This window comes from Rutidosis leptorrhynchoides, chromosome 2 (genome assembly GCF_046630445.1).
Source record: "Rutidosis leptorrhynchoides isolate AG116_Rl617_1_P2 chromosome 2, CSIRO_AGI_Rlap_v1, whole genome shotgun sequence".
NCBI classification, from domain to species: Eukaryota; Viridiplantae; Streptophyta; class Magnoliopsida; order Asterales; family Asteraceae; genus Rutidosis; species Rutidosis leptorrhynchoides.
The window spans coordinates 23,320,209-23,339,353 of record NC_092334.1 but is presented as its reverse complement, the minus strand read 5'-3'; the positions used below and the strand labels follow the sequence as shown (position 1 = coordinate 23,339,353).

Genomic DNA, 19,145 nt, shown 5'->3' with positions numbered 1-19,145 from the left:
GAATTAAGGCTGCTATGAAGTGTAGTAATATAGGCTTATATGAAACTACATTCATGAGGAACTTGATAGTTGATTCAAGGTTCTGGAATGACCACACTTAGATGCTACTTCATGGTTTTAAGTCACAAGTAAGTTCTAAGATGGCAATATCATTTATCCTAGAGTGGATATGTATGAGGAATCCTGACACAAACTATATTCTACTTTGACCTGTATTTAACGCTGTGCGTAAATGCCAGTCATAAGGGTGCAGATCAGGTACAATATGGGATGTGGTGGATGTCTATACAGTTGAAGCAATTTGTTCCTTCTTCTCATAGTAAGTTGAAGCGATATCTCTGGGCCCCTCGTTGATTTGTGCTGCATTAAATGCATGGCCATGCTACGACTGAATTGATGCAATAGCAGTCTATTTGATCACCACAAATCTCTATCGGGAAATATAATCTTGAACGATGATGATTGACACTTAACCATGTCACACGTTCATAAAGATATCTAGAACAGAAGGATGATTGATATAAATAAAAATATAGGAGTGTAACGTAGCAGACTAGTTGTTACACATGGTGTGTTTTTAAGACTAGCCAATATTATTAATGTCAGTGCAAGTGGGAGTCTGTTGGAAATATGTTCTCGGGTTGGCTATGGTTCGACCGTGGTTTGACCGTGGTACATATATTCCGAAGATATGCCCATGACATTAAATAATAAAAGTCCATTTATCCTATTCGGTCACACACAAAGGCCAATCGTAAATTGTTTGATATACCTTCTAATCGGAAATTAATTTATTAATCATTAGTTAATGGTTTAATAAATTAAGTAAGTTTTTTTTTATGTGTGTACATATACTTACAAATCTAAATATGTAGAGATTTGATTAGATTTTGCAAATCAAATTTTATATAATATATAAGATTTGATTTGATATAAATAAGATTTGATTTGATTTATAAATCTTATTTTATATAAAGATGTGTACTATAATCATATTTTATATAATATATAAGATTTGATTTGATATAAATAAGATTTGATTTGAGTTGTAAATCTTATTTTATATAAAGATTTGATTTTTCAAATCTTTCAAAATCTTTATATTTGTATTATATGTATTATTGTATCAATTTTAATTCTATATAATACCAAATCTTGGTATTGAAAAGATATAGAAACTTGAGATATAAAAACACACATACAAAATGATATTTCTCTTTCTCTTTTTCAAGTAACTAAAATACTTGAGATCTATAATTGGGTTCGGTTTTGGTGGAAATAAGGAAAAAGAAAAGATCCGTTAAGTAGAAGGTATAGATTGAAACAAGGTTGGAACTTTGGGTGTCTACCGTTTAGAGGAACTCTTCTTTGGGTTTTTCAGATTCGATCTTCAAAAGGCTACAAAGGTTGTATTCTAATCTTCTCTTGTTTAATTTCGTTAATTTTATTTTGTTTGCTAAAGTTTTGTACAATGATCCGTAGAAGAGTATGATTTTGTAAAGTTTTAAAAATGATTCCGCTCGCTTTGAATTTGTATCATACTCCAACAAAGTTGTCTTTAAAAGATTTCAATTAGCTTATCGTCGTACACTTATGTGCTTAAAATCGACAGCATTGGTTGTCGGAGTGTTTGGTAGTGGGACTATGACACATACAAATGTATTTATGTATGTATGTGGCACTCCACAAGGCCACATATGCAAGTGTAATCATGAAGTGTACCATCACTACACTTTTCCATTTCTTTTCTTTCATTCCCAGACCCCTAAAGTTGCGATTATATTATATTTAATATCGTACTAAAACACAAACAACAAGTGAAAAGTAGCTCCTCGCATAAGTCATGTTGACTTTAGCTATTTTGACTTCTTTGGTTTTTTATAAAGGAAAGCAAGCTTGAGTTTCTTATTCATTTCAATTTGTTTTCTTTGCTTCTATTTTTTTCTTCCTTTAGTATATCGAATTTAACAATCATTCCCCGGCGCAACGCGAGGACACCTACCTCGTTTGGAACCAAAGACAGCTTCAATTCACATACTTGTTTATTCTATTATAAAATCTATGGGTGTGAAGGAGCCTAGTCGAGCTCGATTAGACTCAAGCTCGTCTCGTTTAAAATTCAATGAGCTCGGCTGGTACACGAGCTCGACTTGTTTAAATATTATAGTCATTATTAATTCAATGAGCTCGGCTAGTATAACATTATACACTAGCTCGACTTTTTATATATATAATAGTCAATTTAAATTAATTGTATATTATACAATTATTAAAGTAATAATTAATGTATACAAATAAAAAGACTCGTTTAAGCTTGCGAGAACTAAGGTACATTTAAGAGCCGAAGGCAATGGGACTCGAAAACAACAAGCGGTGGCTGGGGTGGCTGGGGCAGTGATCTTTGTGGTTGCGCGGGGAAGGGCACAACCCCGACCAGCCGACCTTGCTAAAGAAAAAGGGCTATGGAGATGAATGTCAGTCTTGATTTGACTAGGACAGAGAAGATGATGGTAAGACTAATCTAATCAGCGGAAATCATATCCAAAGGCATGTCTGCAATACTTATTTTCCCTTGCGGAAAGAATGAAATGCATAGGGGACCATCCTTTTTGTTGCGGCATGCTCCTCAGAGTCCCGGCTTGAAAGTAAACCTTTTCATATTCATGCCTGCCCTATTGGAGATCGGAGATGAACAGATAAGATAACACACTATTTATTTTCTGCCTACTTGCAATGCAACTACTCATGAGAACATATTTGCCTTCGAGCTCATTTACTATACGATTTTAATACAAGGCTAAATCTCGGGCTTTAGCTCATCTAACATTAACTCAAGCTTTTAACGAGTCAAGCTCGAGTAGTTCACAAGTAGGTTCATCAACAATTATGGTCAAATGAAATCTTTGTGATGGATTAAATCTCATGTTTATGTTAAACAGGCAGATTTCCCAAAAGCTAATATTACAAACCCAGATCAATGTACAACTATCACAAAGATGATATACAAGTGCATAATAACAGACTCTCTTGGTTTGATCATTTTAGCTACCATAAAAGGCTTGCTTATCTTAGCTTAAGCAGTGGATTAGTAATCTTGATCTTCGAATTGTTTCGGATCAATATCATTATTCCATCTCAGTTAGTATAAATGAGGTTCCATATGGTTCACGATGAGCTGGACCCGCTTTCAGAGATTGCTGTTAGAAGATTGAACTCTCGATCCAAAGTCCATGAAGGCTCATTCCTATTGTTTATATTTAGGATGTACTCCAGAAAATATCCGTTGTACGTAATTATGGATACTGTTGCTCTGAAAACAAAATGAAAAAAGATTCGAGTTAATAAATAATGGCTTACTTTTAACAAACTTAACCCGTTTCCCCTTCAGTTAAGTTTTTGGCTTTTCACTTTGACCCGTTAGCACTAATATAAACTAAATTCACCTGTTTACAAAACAAAAAAAAAAAAAAAAAGTTATCAGAGAACACAATTCCCAGAACTAACTGATCGGTTGGTGATCCTCACCTGTAAATTGCATTAGACTCAGAGGCAGATGTGTCAGCAGCTTTGTCGACCTTACGAATCACCGCATAACTGTAACAAGAATCACTTACATTAAAATAAAAAAATAAAAATAAAACATGTGTTGCTAAGAAAATATCATGTCAGAGTAAATATAATAATAATTGGTACTTTGCATACACCTGGTATGAAGTATAAACAGCTAATTGGATACAATTGATCCATAGAAAGACAAAAGTTCCAAGTCAATGAATATTGAATGATGGAAAATGGTATACAGTCATTACACATGAAATATTCTTGGATATTAATAAAAATAATTATCATATCTGGAATCGCGGAACAGTTTAACAAGTTTTCTTAAAAATCCATCTAGATTAAATATAAAAAATCAAGCATGTTATCACCTCTTAACTCCGGGTGCAACGCCATTATGAAGAACATGATGATGAGTTGCATCAAGTACGTCACCAACAGAATCTGGAATAATTGATCCAAGAAAGGTACTTGACCTTTTACTTCTGGTACATATAATGGGAAAGAAAATTAGTTAACTATAGAAATTATGATAAAATAGGTTTAGCAATTGCATCATTAACCGTCAACTTTAATCATTATGCCATTGTACATTTTATTTTAATAATCTTTTCTGCTAAAAGTTCTACTTATCGACCGACCCATTTTAACATTGTACGGTCACTAAACATTAGTTTACTCATATTGTATTGGTTTAATATAAACTTCAAAATAATATCGTGTTTGTTGAAGGGTACACATACTTAATTTCCTCACCTTTGATCTATAGCGAGCCCTAGAAAGAAGGCATGAACAGAGCCTGAAAAGCTTGTAGCTAGTAAAATATCAGGAAGCCCAATGGACGGCCCAAACGATAATGAAAATACGGTTGATGGGTATGTTCCCCTTCGAAAACTATATGACTGAATATCATTAAAACATAAAAGCAAAAGAGATTAGTATATTAGGAAATAATGTTTAGCTTGAATCCATACATGAACTTAACAGGGGCTGAATGAGTGGGTTGACCGGGGGTAGCGGTTTAAAACAACATCTATTCTAATACAACATTTCTTAGCAGGTGTCAAAATCGGCCGATCCGTCTTCAAATAGTTTTTGCCCACTGTTTCCATTTAATATAGTTAAATATAGCAATTTAAGAGCTTGTGTGCATACATGACTTTGAGCAGCTCTCAGCCTCTATGAATACAGTTTTTTATGAACCGTTTGAGATATATACACATCCTAAATCGACAGATATATAAGTAAAACTGTCACACACCAGATGTACATAAACTTGTGTGTATAGAGTTTAACCTTTGCTGCTTCTGAAACAGAATGAACCCTGATTATAGTCCCCTGTTCAGATGCTGTTGCTATGTACATCCCATCAGAAGAAAATACTATTGCAGCCAATGGCGAACGATGTGCGTCAATCTGCAATTTATCACAATCAATTACCACACTATATTGACAAAGATTAATAAATAGTTAGCATATTAATCTTAATAAAAATTTCATGAATTAATTATAATTAACCTCACAGTGTGAATGTAGATCCATAACATTGTAGACCAAAACCGACCCTTTTGTGGTGCTTGCAGGAAGAGCTAGAAAGCACCCATCCAAACTTGGAGAAAATGCACAAAGTCCTGTAAGAAATCTACAACACATAAATAAGCAGATAGATATGCCATCACAACATAAAATCATCTAAAAAAGAGACATTTCAAAAAAAAAAAAAAAAAAAAAAAAAAAAAAAGGAGGCATACAAAATAGAACCATCACCTTTTAAGTTTGGCACTGTATCGATCGTGTCTAAGATAACGGTACTATTTATGTCATATATGAATGTCTTTTCTTGCAAAACCACTACCAGCCTGCATCAACGTATGTTATTCCACATTAAATAAATTCCACAACAATAACAACAGAAATTATCAAGAGATACAGCAAATAACGAATTAATTGTTTTTAATTAATATATGCATAATGATAACAAAGTAGCTACATTTAACAGTAACCCTAATTTGCCAATTTAGCGTCAAATGCTTAAACAACTGTTGATTTATGTTGTGCTATTTCTTTGACAAATCAAAGAGGTAGGTTTGAATTTAAATAAGACTAAAAGGATGCAGCTTCAACAAGTTGAAAGTTGCCCAAAGAAAACTTCTCATGCATAAAACGTCATATATCATTTAACATAAATTATTAGTTTATTATTTTTCACCCAAAGAAAAAGGTGTCTCTACTAAAGATACTCAACACCCATTCTATTTACACAAATCATAAAGTGAAATTCATGATGTATATATAAATAGATCATTAGTTTACCTTTTTCTATTTACACGAACGGCAAGAATTGAGGTTAAAAAATTTAGTTCCCGCATAGCAGTTCCAGTTTTGGTATCGAACAAGCATAAACGCCTAGGAGATAAAGATGCCTGTCAAGGTTAACACAAGTATGATAACTAGATTACGTAAGCTCATAGTACCTTAAGAGCTGAATGAAATGATTTAAACCATATAGGTTCATATAAAAAATACCTGCTCACCAGCTCCAACGATGGCCAGAAAACTAGAGCTGAAAAGCATTTCAACAATAACAAACGCTCCAATAACTGGGAAATAAAATTGAATCATCAATAAAAATGAATCGGATTCATATATCTCTGGACCGTTCAAACATTTAACATAAAGCCAAGCCTTGTGTTAGCACGAATACAAATACGTAGTAATAGCTAGTAGAGGTTGCAAAACGGACGGTGTAGGGCAGGCGGTTTCGATAATTGGTGAGGCCTGGAACAGGTCAACTGTGGTATACGAGGAAACAAACAGGGTCTAATTGGGCTGCACTAAACATTAACATCCAAATCCAAAAAATTAACCTGTGTTAAAATACAGTAATAAAGTATCTACTTTTCCTTATTCTTTATAATCTAAATGTTATCTAATTATAATTCAAATCATCAATAATCACATCCAAACAATCTAAATTTATACAAAATTAGCTACTTAATTAATTAAAAGCTACAAAACTAACTTTATTACATAAATTTATTACCTAAAAAAACTATATGCAAACACATACCTCTTTCATATAAAAGTCTTCCCGAGTTCGAATCAAAGATTCTGAAACCATCTTTGGTCCCAATTACAAAGCAACTAAATATGTCCAGAATAAAATTAGCAAACACAATTAAATAACAAAACCCTAAACTGATCATAAAAACTTAACAATTTGAAGTAATGAATACCTATAATCTTGATTGAAAGAAGCACATAAAACCGGATTTGAAGCAGAACTAGTTGTTGCCATTTGAGGAAAGAAAGCAATTTTGCTTGCGTTCGTCTGATAAATTTTTAAAGGAAAAAAAGAGAAAATTAAGTATGCTTCAAGTTTAAGCCGAGAGAAGGCGTATTTGGATCGGCCCATATATAAAAGCCCATTTATTTATAACAGAGTTTCATATATTCGTTTTCTTATCTTAAACTTAATCTTAATCTTACCAATAATAATACTCCATCTGTCCCACTATAAGTGTTCACTTACATTTTGCACACAGTTTTAGGAAATCTCACTAACTCTATTCTCCACCAATAAGAAATCTTCTCTCTCCAGAGTAACCCATTTTGATTGGTTAAAATTTCAAGTGGACACTTGAAATGGGAAATCCCAAAATAGAAATGTGGACACTTAAGATGGGACGGAGAGAGTAACTAGTTTTCGAACCCTCGCTTTGGGCCGGGGGTTCAGTTTTCAATGTATTTTATTGCGTTTAGTTTGTAAAATTATTTCGTGGCTAACGATGATGTCGTTGAAGCGCAACTCGAGTCGAACTAAAAAGTATATCCCATGAAAGATTTAAATGTTATTTTAAATTAACAATATATGTGCATCTTCGCGTTTCGCTATGGAATTGTCGACTTTTAAAAATTTAACGCAAAATTAACGTGTATGAAAAGTACCCCAAGTATTTAGCGTTTTTTAAAAAGAATCCGTTTTGCGTATAGTTAATGACATTGTATTCGTAAAATTATTTCGAGTTTAACGATGATGCCGGAAAAATTTAACCCGTTGCGAGCGAGAAGATATGACCCGTTGAATATTTGGGTGGAGTTTATTTAAGATTTTTATGAAAATGTTGATTTGACACTTTACCCCCCGTGTCTGGGGGGTGGTTTTAATGTTTGAACAAAGTGTGTGTGTGTGTGATGTCAAAGCTAAGGTATAAGAAATAGTTTATATTTTACTAGGAAAAACTATTAAATACGATACAATTTTACACAAGATATTTATTTATTTATAGAATGGATATACTTAAACCTTGCTACAACACTTATAGGCAGTGTACCTAATCGTACAGTAGTGTAGTTTTTAGTAAGTCCGGTTCGTTCCACAGGAAAATCTTTAAACAAAGCTCAACGCTATATTAGTTTACTTTTATAAAAATACAAATATATATATAAGTAATATTATTATTATAAAGGGGGGTTTTTACCGTTTAATGACCGGTTTGTCGATTTTAAAACTTTAGTCGCAGTTAAAACCTAATGTAAAATATTAAATAAATAAAAGACTTAATTTAAAGCGTAAAGTAAATAACGATAATGAAATTGCGAATAATAAAAGTGCGATAAAATAAAATTGCGATAATTAAAAAGTACGATAATTAAAAGTGCAATTAAATAACAATAAATAAAAGTGCGATAATTAGAAGTGCAATTAAATATAAAATAATAGGAAATTAAATATGAAATAAAAGAATTATGCTTATTTAAACTTCCGTAATCATGATGTTTGACGTGTTGATTTTAGTTTTATGCCCATGGGTTAATTGTCCTTTGTCCTGGATTATTTAATATGTCCGTCTGGTTTTTTGTCCATAACAGTCCATCAGTCATAAATATAAAGTGCGAGTGCCCTCGTCAAATTATTATTATACCCGAAGTTAAATATTCCAACTAATTGGGGATTCGAATTGTAACAAGGTTTTAATACTTTGTTTAATGAATACACCAGGTTATCGACTGCGTGTAAACCAAGGTTTTACTACTTTGTTAGCAATTACACCAATTACCCTTGAATGTAATTTCACCCCTGTTTTAATTATTCTAGTGGCTATTAATCCATTCCCGTGTCCGGTTAAATGAACGATTATTCGTACATATAAATACCCTGCCCATCGTGTCCGATCGAGTGTATATGGTAATTTATAGAGACGCCCAATTGTAAATCTTTATATTAACATTCACAAACTATCATTTAGTTAAACAAATATAAAGCCCATTAATAGCCCATAGTCTAATTTCCACAAGTGTCGTTCTTTTGTCCAAACCCCAATTATGGTACAAAGCCCAATTACCCAATTTTAGTAATTAGCCCAACATCATGATTACTTCGTTTTAAATAAGCATAATAATAACTTAGCTACGAGACATTAATATAAAAAGGTTGAACATAACTTACAATGATTAAAAATAGCGTAGCGTTACACGGACAGAATTTCGACTTACACCCTTACAACATTTGCTAACATACCCTTATTATTAGAATTATAATTAAAATTAAAATATAAATTATAAATATAAATATATACGATATATTGAGAGAGAGAGATATATTTTGTGTACATAAAATGGATCACGAACTCGCTTTAAATAGAATGTGGCCTGGAAAAGCCCCTCATGCGAGTCGCATGAAAATGGGCATAGGGCCATGCGAGTCGCATGGCCATGAATTCCAGCTCACATTCGTTTGGCTCCTAGCTTGTCGACATAATTTAATAATAATAAATATATAAATAATTTTAATAATTATTTATATATTTATATTATATTTATATGCATAGTTGAGTAGATATTTTTAGTCCGTTACGTCGGGCATTTCTTCTAGGCTCAGGTCCCGGTTCCGGATTTTCGGACGTCCTCGCGTACTATTTTATATCGTGTACTTTGCGTCTTGTAACTTGTACTCTTGTTATTTTGAGACGTTCCTCATCAATAATTTGAACCTTTTTGATTGAATCTTGTACTTTTTAGCTTTTTGGACCTTTCCGTCTTCAATTTGTCGAATCTGCCTTTTATCTTCACTTTTTAATATTTAAACGAATAGTGCTTGTAAATCGAACAATATCAACTAAAATTTTGTCTTTCTTGGGGAATAATGCTGTAAAATATGTGTTCATTTTTAGCCTTATCAATATTCCCACACTTAAGCGTTGCTTGTCCTCAAGCAATATAGTCTTGAAACACTTGAATCACTTCTTTATTCTTCACACTTTGTACATAAGTGACTTCAATACAGCGGTATAAACAATGATAGTAACGATGTGGTTTAAAGGTGGGTGTGTCTTTTATAGTTGCCTCGGGTTTAGGTCAACGACACTTGCAATCAAATAGCCGATTTACTTTCGGTTTCCAAAGCAAAGTGCACATTTGAAAGGTGGTTTACAGTCCCACATGACTATAAAAATTTAGATCCTTAAGGAAATTGGATCTTTATGAAAACATTTGATCTTTTGAAAATTCAAGCTAGATTTTACCCTAGACAAGTTTTCTGATTTGATCCATCATCGGTGTTGCAAAATATATCTGTGGATCAATATTTTGGCTAAAACTTTTAGGCTCGTGTAATCCACTGCTATCCCTGTATCGGAAAGCACACATCCAGTTTACTTGTTCCGTATATTACCTTTCGGTAAACTACCGTCCGGTTGTAAAGGAAAGCGATGAACAAGAAACTGTTAAGGCAATGTCCAGTGACATGCAGATGATTATGGTCTTTTTAACGTGTCGGATGCTAGAACTATCCTTGGTAGGAGCAATAGTAAAGATCATCCTATAATTTTTCGGTCTGGCACAAGGTCCTGTCTCCGACCATGCTATACAACCACCGTTCTTACGGTTGACACCCGATTTGGTTCAGGTGACCTAATGAATTCCAGGTGAATTCCTAGGATTTTACGTTCAATGGTAATGAACGCATTGAAAATGGATTTTCAGAAAACAAATTGGTTTGTAATTTTGATCAAAATATTTTTTCGTTCAAGCTCGAGTTTAGATATCATTGAATTCCATGAGTTTGAATTCTCAATCTTTAAGGTCAATCTCAAGGATTGAGTAATATCAGGCTTAAAAGCTGATTTTTAATCTTTAAGGAGATTATCCTTTCTGGGGATCTGATTCATTAGTCTTATCAAGCTAATTTGCACGGTGCCTCCCCATTGTACGAGATAAATCCTTCTCATGGTTAGGATAAATCTGACCACTTGGCGACCCTGTTTGATGCTGAGGTCCGTGGATTTCCAGCCGATTTTAGTGATGACTTTTCTAGATTTTTCGTCAACCTACAGCTGGTTTGGACGACAACTTCATGACCTAAATCAAGAAGCGCGTGTCTTTTTCGGAAGACTTTACTTCCTTTTAATGATGGAATTGATTCATCGTGTAGATCCATCTCTCTTTGATAGTTTCATTGGATAAAACAGTTGATTATCGTTCAAAACAAAAGTATTTTCAATTGTTTGTACAAAAATATGTGATATATGTTTTGAATGACTTGGTAAACTTTTCCCACACTTGGCTTTTATTTATGTTTTTCTTTGCCTTTTTCTCTTCTATTCCATTCTTATTAAATGAATTCTAACACTTTGGTTGTTTCTCAATTTATGTCCTTTCCGAGGTAACGATAATTTCGGCTCAATGACCTAGTTTTCATCGTTCATAAATATGTATAAACATGATTTTGAATTCATTTTGTTAAAAATTTTGAAAAATTTACTAGAAGTGGGTAGTTAGTATATAAGACTAGGGCTGTTCCTTGTTATCGGAGAGCACTAGATTCTAATACAACTACTGCTTTACTAGTATTTTTAATGGTAACCAAGTGTATAAAATAAAAATTTTAAAATCCGAAAGAATTTAACCCCTTCCCACACTTAAGATCTTGCAATGCCCTCATTTGCAAGAAATCAGAAGCAATTTAAATTATTGAGGGTTATTAGCGTAGAAAAATGATTAAATTTTACCAAAGTTTCAAACATATTGTTGTTTGATTGTTGAATGATAAATGGTGCACGTCATTTGTTCATTCCGTCTTGTTGTTATTTCACATATATTTTGCATCTTGTCGTCAAAATTACTTGCTTTTGCTGAACTTAATGCCAGTCTTTGAAAACGCGTTGTTTTATCCTGTTTTGTGCATAACATAAAATACATACAATACAAATATAATCATACATGCAATTTGAAATGGAACTTTGGCATCCCACTTTCAAACTATAAGAAAAATATTAGTACACAATAATAATAGAAATATCAAACATTACATAAATGTAATTAAAATGTTAAGTGTTTAAAATAATAAAAATATAAATTACCAACTTATCTCTACTGATCAGGAGGTGGGTTAGGAGGATAATTAGGATAGGGATCCCAATTCATGTTCGGATCAGGGTTCCATGGCTGTTGATAGGTGAACTGGTATGCTGCGTCATAATCATATAAGTCATAGGGCGGTCTCATTTCTGGCTGGTGTGCAGGATAGAATGCGGGTCGGGTCGGATAATAAATCTCATTAGGCTGCAGCCGGCTTATGATTTGGCGCTGATGATAATCCCATCGGTGATGCTCTCGTTGCCGGGAATGCTCGTAATCATTCCGGCGTTGCCACGCCTCGTACTGCATATGCCTATCATCGTTCGTCATGTATTCTTCCTCCATACGAACGCCTAAATCAAGAGCAGTCTCCCGAACAACTTCCATAATGTTGTTCGCCTCTTCCATTTCGTCATCCGAACCTCTTTCTACCTGTCGCTGAGGTCCCTCGTATCGATATACCTGATTACGTCTCATCAATAAAACCTTTGCACCCTGATAGACGTGTGAACTTATAGTTTCACCTTCGTCCTCTATTTCTACCATTGGACCCCCTCGGTTCTTGTCAACACCTAAATACTCTCCAATGAGAGTAATGAAAATACCACCACCTATAATACTCCCTGATTTCATCCCCCCAACTACATTAGATAGATAATAACCAACACAATAGGGAATGTTAACGAAACTCCTCGGGTCTCTAATACACTTAAGGTAGAATAAATCATTTAAAGTCAATTTCTCCTTATTCTTACCCCTTTGTGTAATTGTGTTTGCTAAGAATCGATGTATCACCCTGAGTTCAGCTCTATCAATATCTAAGTATGTATGTCCCCCACCAGCTTGAAACTCATTAAAATGGGACATACGCCTCCAGACGGCGTTAACATTAAATTCCCTATCTACCCTTTCTCCTTGGGCAATCAGGCCATTACAGTCGGGGCTCAAAAGTTCAGCAGGGGTGTAAATCTGTAAGGCCCTGGCTAAATCTATCATGGACATTCTGTACATGCGTCCACCTAACAGAAATCTAATAAAGCTTCTATCATCTATCCTCCTAACATCACTGTTTAACTTAATAGTACTAAGTAATTCTATACACCATTCCCTATATATGGTTCTACGAATGGAAAATAGGCGCATCCAATCGTTAAACTGAGAATTACCATACCTTTGCACCAATAATTCCCGAATCGGTTCGGCAAGGTCAACTGTTTCCAAAGGTACCCAGTCAATTGCCCTTGGCATTTCAACACCCTTAAAGTAGAGAATGTGCATGTTCTTTTGATAATCTGGATACTCTATCCAACATCGATCAAATCTCAGATTTGGGTGTAACTGATCTTCATTAATGTCTGAGCTCAGAATCATTTGATGTGGAGCGAATTGACGAAACTGATTCATGAATAATTGATCTTGATCGTGATATGGAATATGTTGATCCTCATGTTGTTCTTCTTCTTCTTGCACTTGTTGTTCTTGTTCATTAAACATTTCCGGTTCGGGCTCTGGTTGTCTGGACGATGATGCACCGTCCGTATCTGTATTTCTCTGCAAAACACATTAAACACAAAAATTGTGCATCCAAATATGCATTAGTGTTAGCAAAATAATAACTTGAAACAATTATGATGACATGTTCAATTCATAACACATTTTATACATATTTTCCTAACAATAATAATTCTACACTTTTACATACGAAAATGTATACAATGTTTTATCACATTTAAACTCTTAAACATGTCAACAATAATCATTATAGCAATTAAACACTTATTACATGGCATTCAAATCAAACTCATGTTCATTTTCATATTTCGTCAAGTCTACACTTTTTCAAATAAGTACATAAGAAAATGTTCATCAAGTTTTTAATCATTCATCTTAAATTATATGCCAAACTAATCACTACTAGCAATTAAACAAGTTTAAATTGGCTTTTACATCAAATTATCCAAGTTCATGAATTTTTTAGACTTAAAAAGTCTACTTTAATTCTCAAAAACATGTTTAGGCTCAAAGTTTGGATCAATTAACTACCTAAACATGTTACACTACTTAATTTAGCAACAATTCATGACAAAAATCGGCCATAACCTGTTTATATCAAAAAGCCCCAAATTACTCAAGAACACAAACCCTAGATTCTTAAAAATTTGAAGTTTTTAGCTTCAATTCATGTTAAATAGCTTCAATCTAGGATATTCATGCATAATATAACAACAATTTAAGTCTAATTACACTAGAATTTAACAAAATCAAAATATAAAATTTATAGCTCAAGAACACAATAATTCGAATTTAAAGAGATTAGGGGTGAAATCTTTACCGTGTTCCTGAAGGGGTTGAACCTACTGAATCTAGGCATGATTACTGTGAAATTTTTGCAAGAAATTTGGTGAAAATTGGTGAAAAATTGAGAGAGTTTGGGAGGTTTTCGTATGTGTTTGTGTGTGTTATTGTGACAGAATACCAGCGACTGGAACTTTTGTATATGGCCAGATTTCTGTTTCCATGCGAGTCGCATGGAATGATGCCCAATCCCCATGCGAGTCGCATGGGGTTCAATTTCAGGTATTTTTGTTTTTTTTTATATATAAAATCTTATACTTTTTAAAACATTAATTAAATAAAATTTTTAAAAATTTTGTTTCTTTTTAAAACGAGGTCGTTTCGGGACGATGCCCTAGTCCGTCCCTCGACAAAATTTTAAAATTTGTCATTTTTAAAGTGCGGTTTTAAAAGTAAAGATTTTTGGATTTTTTAATTTTTTATTTGGCATACTTTAAATCAATAAGATTAAAAATAATGATAATAAAAATTCTCGTCCCTCCATCGGGTAAAGCAATTTCGACTCAACGGTCTAGTCTTCAACTCACGACGAATTTTAAAAATCATATTCTTAACTTAATGAGATAAAGTAAATTTTTGTTTTTAAATTCACACAATTTAAATATAAAATTCAAAATTAATATTAAAAATTCACACCAAACTTAAAATTTGAAATGCATAAAATTAAAAATTCATTTTTTAAAAATTAAAAGTTCACACCAATCTTAATTTAAAAATTCATATTATAAATTCACACCAAACTTATATTAATTTTTCAAATATTTACAATTTTAAATATATTGTTTTTACAAAGTTTACAATATTAATTTAAAATTTAAATATTAAGATTAAAAACATGGTAAAAATAAAATTAAAAATCTTTTTGTCTTTTTATCCCACTTTAATCAATCAAATATTATCAAAAATATGCGCCCCTCTTTTCGGTAAAGTAATTTCGGTTCCAAGACCTAATTTAACTCATGACGAATTTTTGAAATATTTTGGGTTGATTGTTTAAAGATATTTATACCTTAAGAATAAACATTAAATTTCGCAGTGATGTAATAAATTTTTAAATGATATCAATAATTTCGGTCGCCAAACCTAATTTTATTCAATATCAATTTAATACTTTTTAGCGAACAAATTAGCGTTTATTATCAAAAGGTTAAAAAAATAAAAATAAAAATAAAAACTGTACAGACATACCTGTGAAATACATTTCTTAGTTATATGATCTATCCCATTCATAAGATAGTCGGTTTAATTGGTTTTCCATAGCTACATAGGCGTAATCTCGAGCATTCAGTGTCTTTTCTTCTAAACATATGAACGGTCCGTCTCTGCATAAAGTAACAAATTCGGTATTTGAATAGGTTTGATTATTTGAACATTTACCTCCATGTGACCATTTTCCGCATTTGTGACATCTTTCTAGGTGTCGTGCTCTTCTTTTCGCTGCGGATTTTGATTTTCCTTTACCAAATTGTAACTTATTATCTTCGCATCTGGATTCTTTTCTAACTCCGTCCATTCTTTCTCTGATTACTGATACTAATTCGCTCGGTAGTATGTCATTATTACGTTTAGTGATCAAAGCGTGTAGCATTAGACCATGGTTTAGTTCACAGGCAGTCTTCATTTTGTAAAAACCTAAAAAAAAATAAAAATTCAGAATGGGGGGAGAAGACTAGTTCTTTAGGGTCTGCTAGGGAAAGACCATTCGGGTTCCATTTTCGAGAACTACAAGAAAACAGACAATCTAACTCTAACAGAAATACATATTATCCTTTAAAGACTTGATTCTCCCCACACTTAGTTAGCTGTGGTGTCGAAATTGTGATTAACTTCGTTGTCGACTTCCATCGGACCATGTATGTAATGTTTAACTCTGTGACCATTAACTTTAAATTCAATCCCATTTGAATTTATCAATTCTATCGTTCCGTATGGGAAAACTCTTTTGACTATGAATGGTCCAGACCATCTTGATTTCAATTTTCCAGGAAATAGCTTGAATCGTGAATTGAAAAGAAGAACTCTGTCTCCTTCTTTAAATTCTTTTGAACTTCTGATTCTTTTATCATGTCATTTCTTCGTTCTTTCTTTATAGATTAATGAATTTTCGTATGCTTCATGTCTTAATTCTTCTAATTCGTTTAGTTGACTTAATCGTAGACGTCCGACTTCATGTAAATCAAGATTACATGTTTTCAAAGCCCAAAATGCTTTGTGTTCAATTTCTACTGGAAGATGACATGCTTTTCCATAAACAAGTCTAAAAGGTGTGGTTCCAATTGGAGTTTTGTAGGCTGTTCTAAAAGCCCAGAGTGCATCCTCCAATTTAATGGACCATTCCTTCGGATTTGATCCTACGGTTTTCTCTAGAATACGTTTTAAAGCTCGGTTGGTATTTTCAACTTGTCCACTTGTTTGTGGATGATATGCGGTGGAGATTTTATGAGTTACTCCATATCTTTTAAGAACTTTCTCAAGTTGATTATTACATAAATGAGTACCCCGATCACTTATTAAAGCTTTCGGTGTTCCAAACCTTGCAAAAAGACGTTTTAAAAAGTTGACTACGACTCGTGCATCGTTAGTTGGGAGAGCTTGTGCTTCCGCCCATTTAGATACATAATCAATGGCTACGAGTATATATAGATTATTATGAGATTTTGGAAATGGACCCATAAAGTCAATACCCCAAATGTCAAATACTTCACATACTTGGATGACATTTTGTGGCATTTCATCACGTTGACTTATTTTTCCGGCCCTTTGACATGCATCACAGGATTTGCAAAGAAGGTGTGCGTCTTTGTAAATTGTTGGCCAATAGAATCCAGCTTCATAAACTTTTCTTGCTGTTAGTTGAGGCCCATAATGCCCTCCTGTTGGTCCTGTGTGACAATGGTTTAAAATTTTACTAGCTTCATCTCCAAATACACATCGGCGTATTATTCCATCGGGACAACTTTTAAACAGATGTGGATCTTCCCAGAAATAGTGTTTTATATCACTGAAGAATTTCTTTCGTCTTTGGTACGATAATCCTTTTTCAAGGAATCCACATACTAAATAATTTGCATAGTCTGCAAACCATGGGATTTCTTTATAATCTATCTTCAATAGATATTCATCAGGAAAGTTGTCTTGTATGGCCGATTCATTTAGAACTTCTAATTCCGGATTTTCAAGACGAGAAAGATGATCAGCGGCGAGATTTTCTGCTCCTCTTTTATCTCGGATTTCAATATCAAACTCTTGTAAGAGTAAGATCCAACGGATTAATCTTGGTTTAGCATCTTGTTTTGAAAATAGGTATCTAAGAGCAGAATGGTCGGTATAGACCACCGTTTTTGCTAGAACGAGATATGATCGAAATTTGTCAAAAGCAAAGACAATAGCAAGGAGTTCTTTTTCAGTAGTTGTATAGTTCGTTTGTGCTCCTTGTAATGTCTTACTAGCATAATATATAGGTTGAAATCGTTTTTCAATCCTTTGTCCTAAAACGGCTCCCATTGCAAAATCACTTGCATCGCACATTAGTTCAAATGGTAGATTCCAATTTGGTGTTATCATGATTGGCGCATTAGTGAGTTTCTCTTTAAGAATATTAAAAGATTTGATACACTCATCTGAAAAGATGAATGACACATCCTTTTCTAGGAGTTTATTCATAGGAGTGGCAATTTTAGAAAAATCTTTTATGAAACGTCGGTAAAAACCGGCATGCCCTAGAAAACTCCTAACTCCTCTAACATTTGTGGGATGTGGAAGTTTAGCAATTACATCTACTTTAGCTCTATCCACTTCAATTCCTTCTTTTGAAATTTTATGTCCAAGAACGATGCCTTCTTTAACCATGAAATGGCATTTCTCCCAATTAAGTACTAGATTTGATTGTTCGCATCTAATTAGCATTCGTTCCAGATTAACTAGACATGATTTAAATGTATCACCGAAGACTGAAAAGTCATCCATGAATACTTCCATGCATTCTTCTATCATGTCGTGAAAAATCGCCATCATACACCTTTGAAAGGTTGCAGGGGCGTTACAAAGTCCAAATGGCATGCGTTTGTAAGCAAAAGTACCATAAGGGCACGTGAATGTGGTTTTCTCTTGGTCCTCGGGTGCTATTGGAATTTGAAAATATCCGGAAAATCCATCTAGAAAACAATAGTAACTATTTCCGGCTAATCTTTCCAACATTTGATCTATGAAAGGTAAGGGAAAGTGATCTTTTCTGGTGGCGTCATTTAATTTTCTATAATCAATACATACACGCCATCCTGTTACAGTCCTAGTAGGAATAAGCTCATTTTTCTCATTTGTAATGACAGTCATGCCACCCTTCTTAGGCACGCATTGAACTGGGCTTACCCATGGACTATCAGAAATTGGATATATCAAACCTGCATCTAGTAGTTTAATAATCTCTTTCTTGACTACATCTTGCATATTAGGATTTAGTCTTCGTTGGCGTTGCACATACGTTTTATGACCTTCTTCCATAAGGATTTTATGTGTGCAATACGAAGGACTTATTCCTTTAATATCATGAATCTTCCATGCAATGGCTGGTTTATGAGCTTTCAACACAGAAATGAGTTGTGATTTCTTATTTTCAGTAAGAGAAGACGATATTATTACAGGTAATTCAGATTCACCATGTAAATAAGCGTATTCCAAATGGTTTGGAAGTGGCTTTAACTCTAATTTCGGAGGTTCTTCTATCGATGATTTATATCGATATCTGTCTTCTTCTTTTAGCATTTGAATTTCTTCTGTTGTTGGTTCATATCCATTAGCTATAAGTGTAGCTAACATTTCAGCTTCATCAATTGGTTCATTACCTTCTCCTAAAGAACATTCTCCTGTTCCTTGTA

The 19,145-nt window shown here is 33.5% G+C and overlaps 1 protein-coding gene across 1 annotated transcript; it reads right to left on the bottom strand.

Moving 5' to 3' along the window:
* Positions 1-2,858: 2,858 nt before the first annotated feature.
* Positions 2,859-6,920, bottom strand: LOC139890632 (autophagy-related protein 18b). Its single transcript, XM_071873532.1, has 11 exons — positions 6,795-6,920; positions 6,629-6,702; positions 6,085-6,158; positions 5,872-5,981; positions 5,326-5,417; positions 5,077-5,189; positions 4,855-4,974; positions 4,315-4,460; positions 3,930-4,043; positions 3,526-3,594; positions 2,859-3,310 (listed from the first exon to the last, which is right to left on the bottom strand). Exons 1-11 carry the CDS (start codon positions 6,854-6,856, stop codon positions 3,166-3,168), a joined length of 1,119 nt encoding a protein of 372 aa, XP_071729633.1. The 5' UTR covers positions 6,857-6,920; the 3' UTR covers positions 2,859-3,165.
* Positions 6,921-19,145: the final 12,225 nt, after the last annotated feature.

Bases quoted from the DNA above. Each gene is read 5' to 3' on its own strand.
- LOC139890632 (XM_071873532.1), bottom strand. From the start codon at position 6,856: ATGGCAACAACTAGTTCTGCTTCAAATCCGGTTTTATGTGCTTCTTTC. The intron at 4,044-4,314 runs GTGAGGAAATTA...TATATGTACCAG, and splicing joins GGGCTCGCTATAGATCAAAG to AAGTAAAAGGTCAAGTACCT. The intron at 3,595-3,929 runs GTGATAACATGC...TTCTTGTTACAG, and splicing joins GTTGCACCCGGAGTTAAGAG to TTATGCGGTGATTCGTAAGG.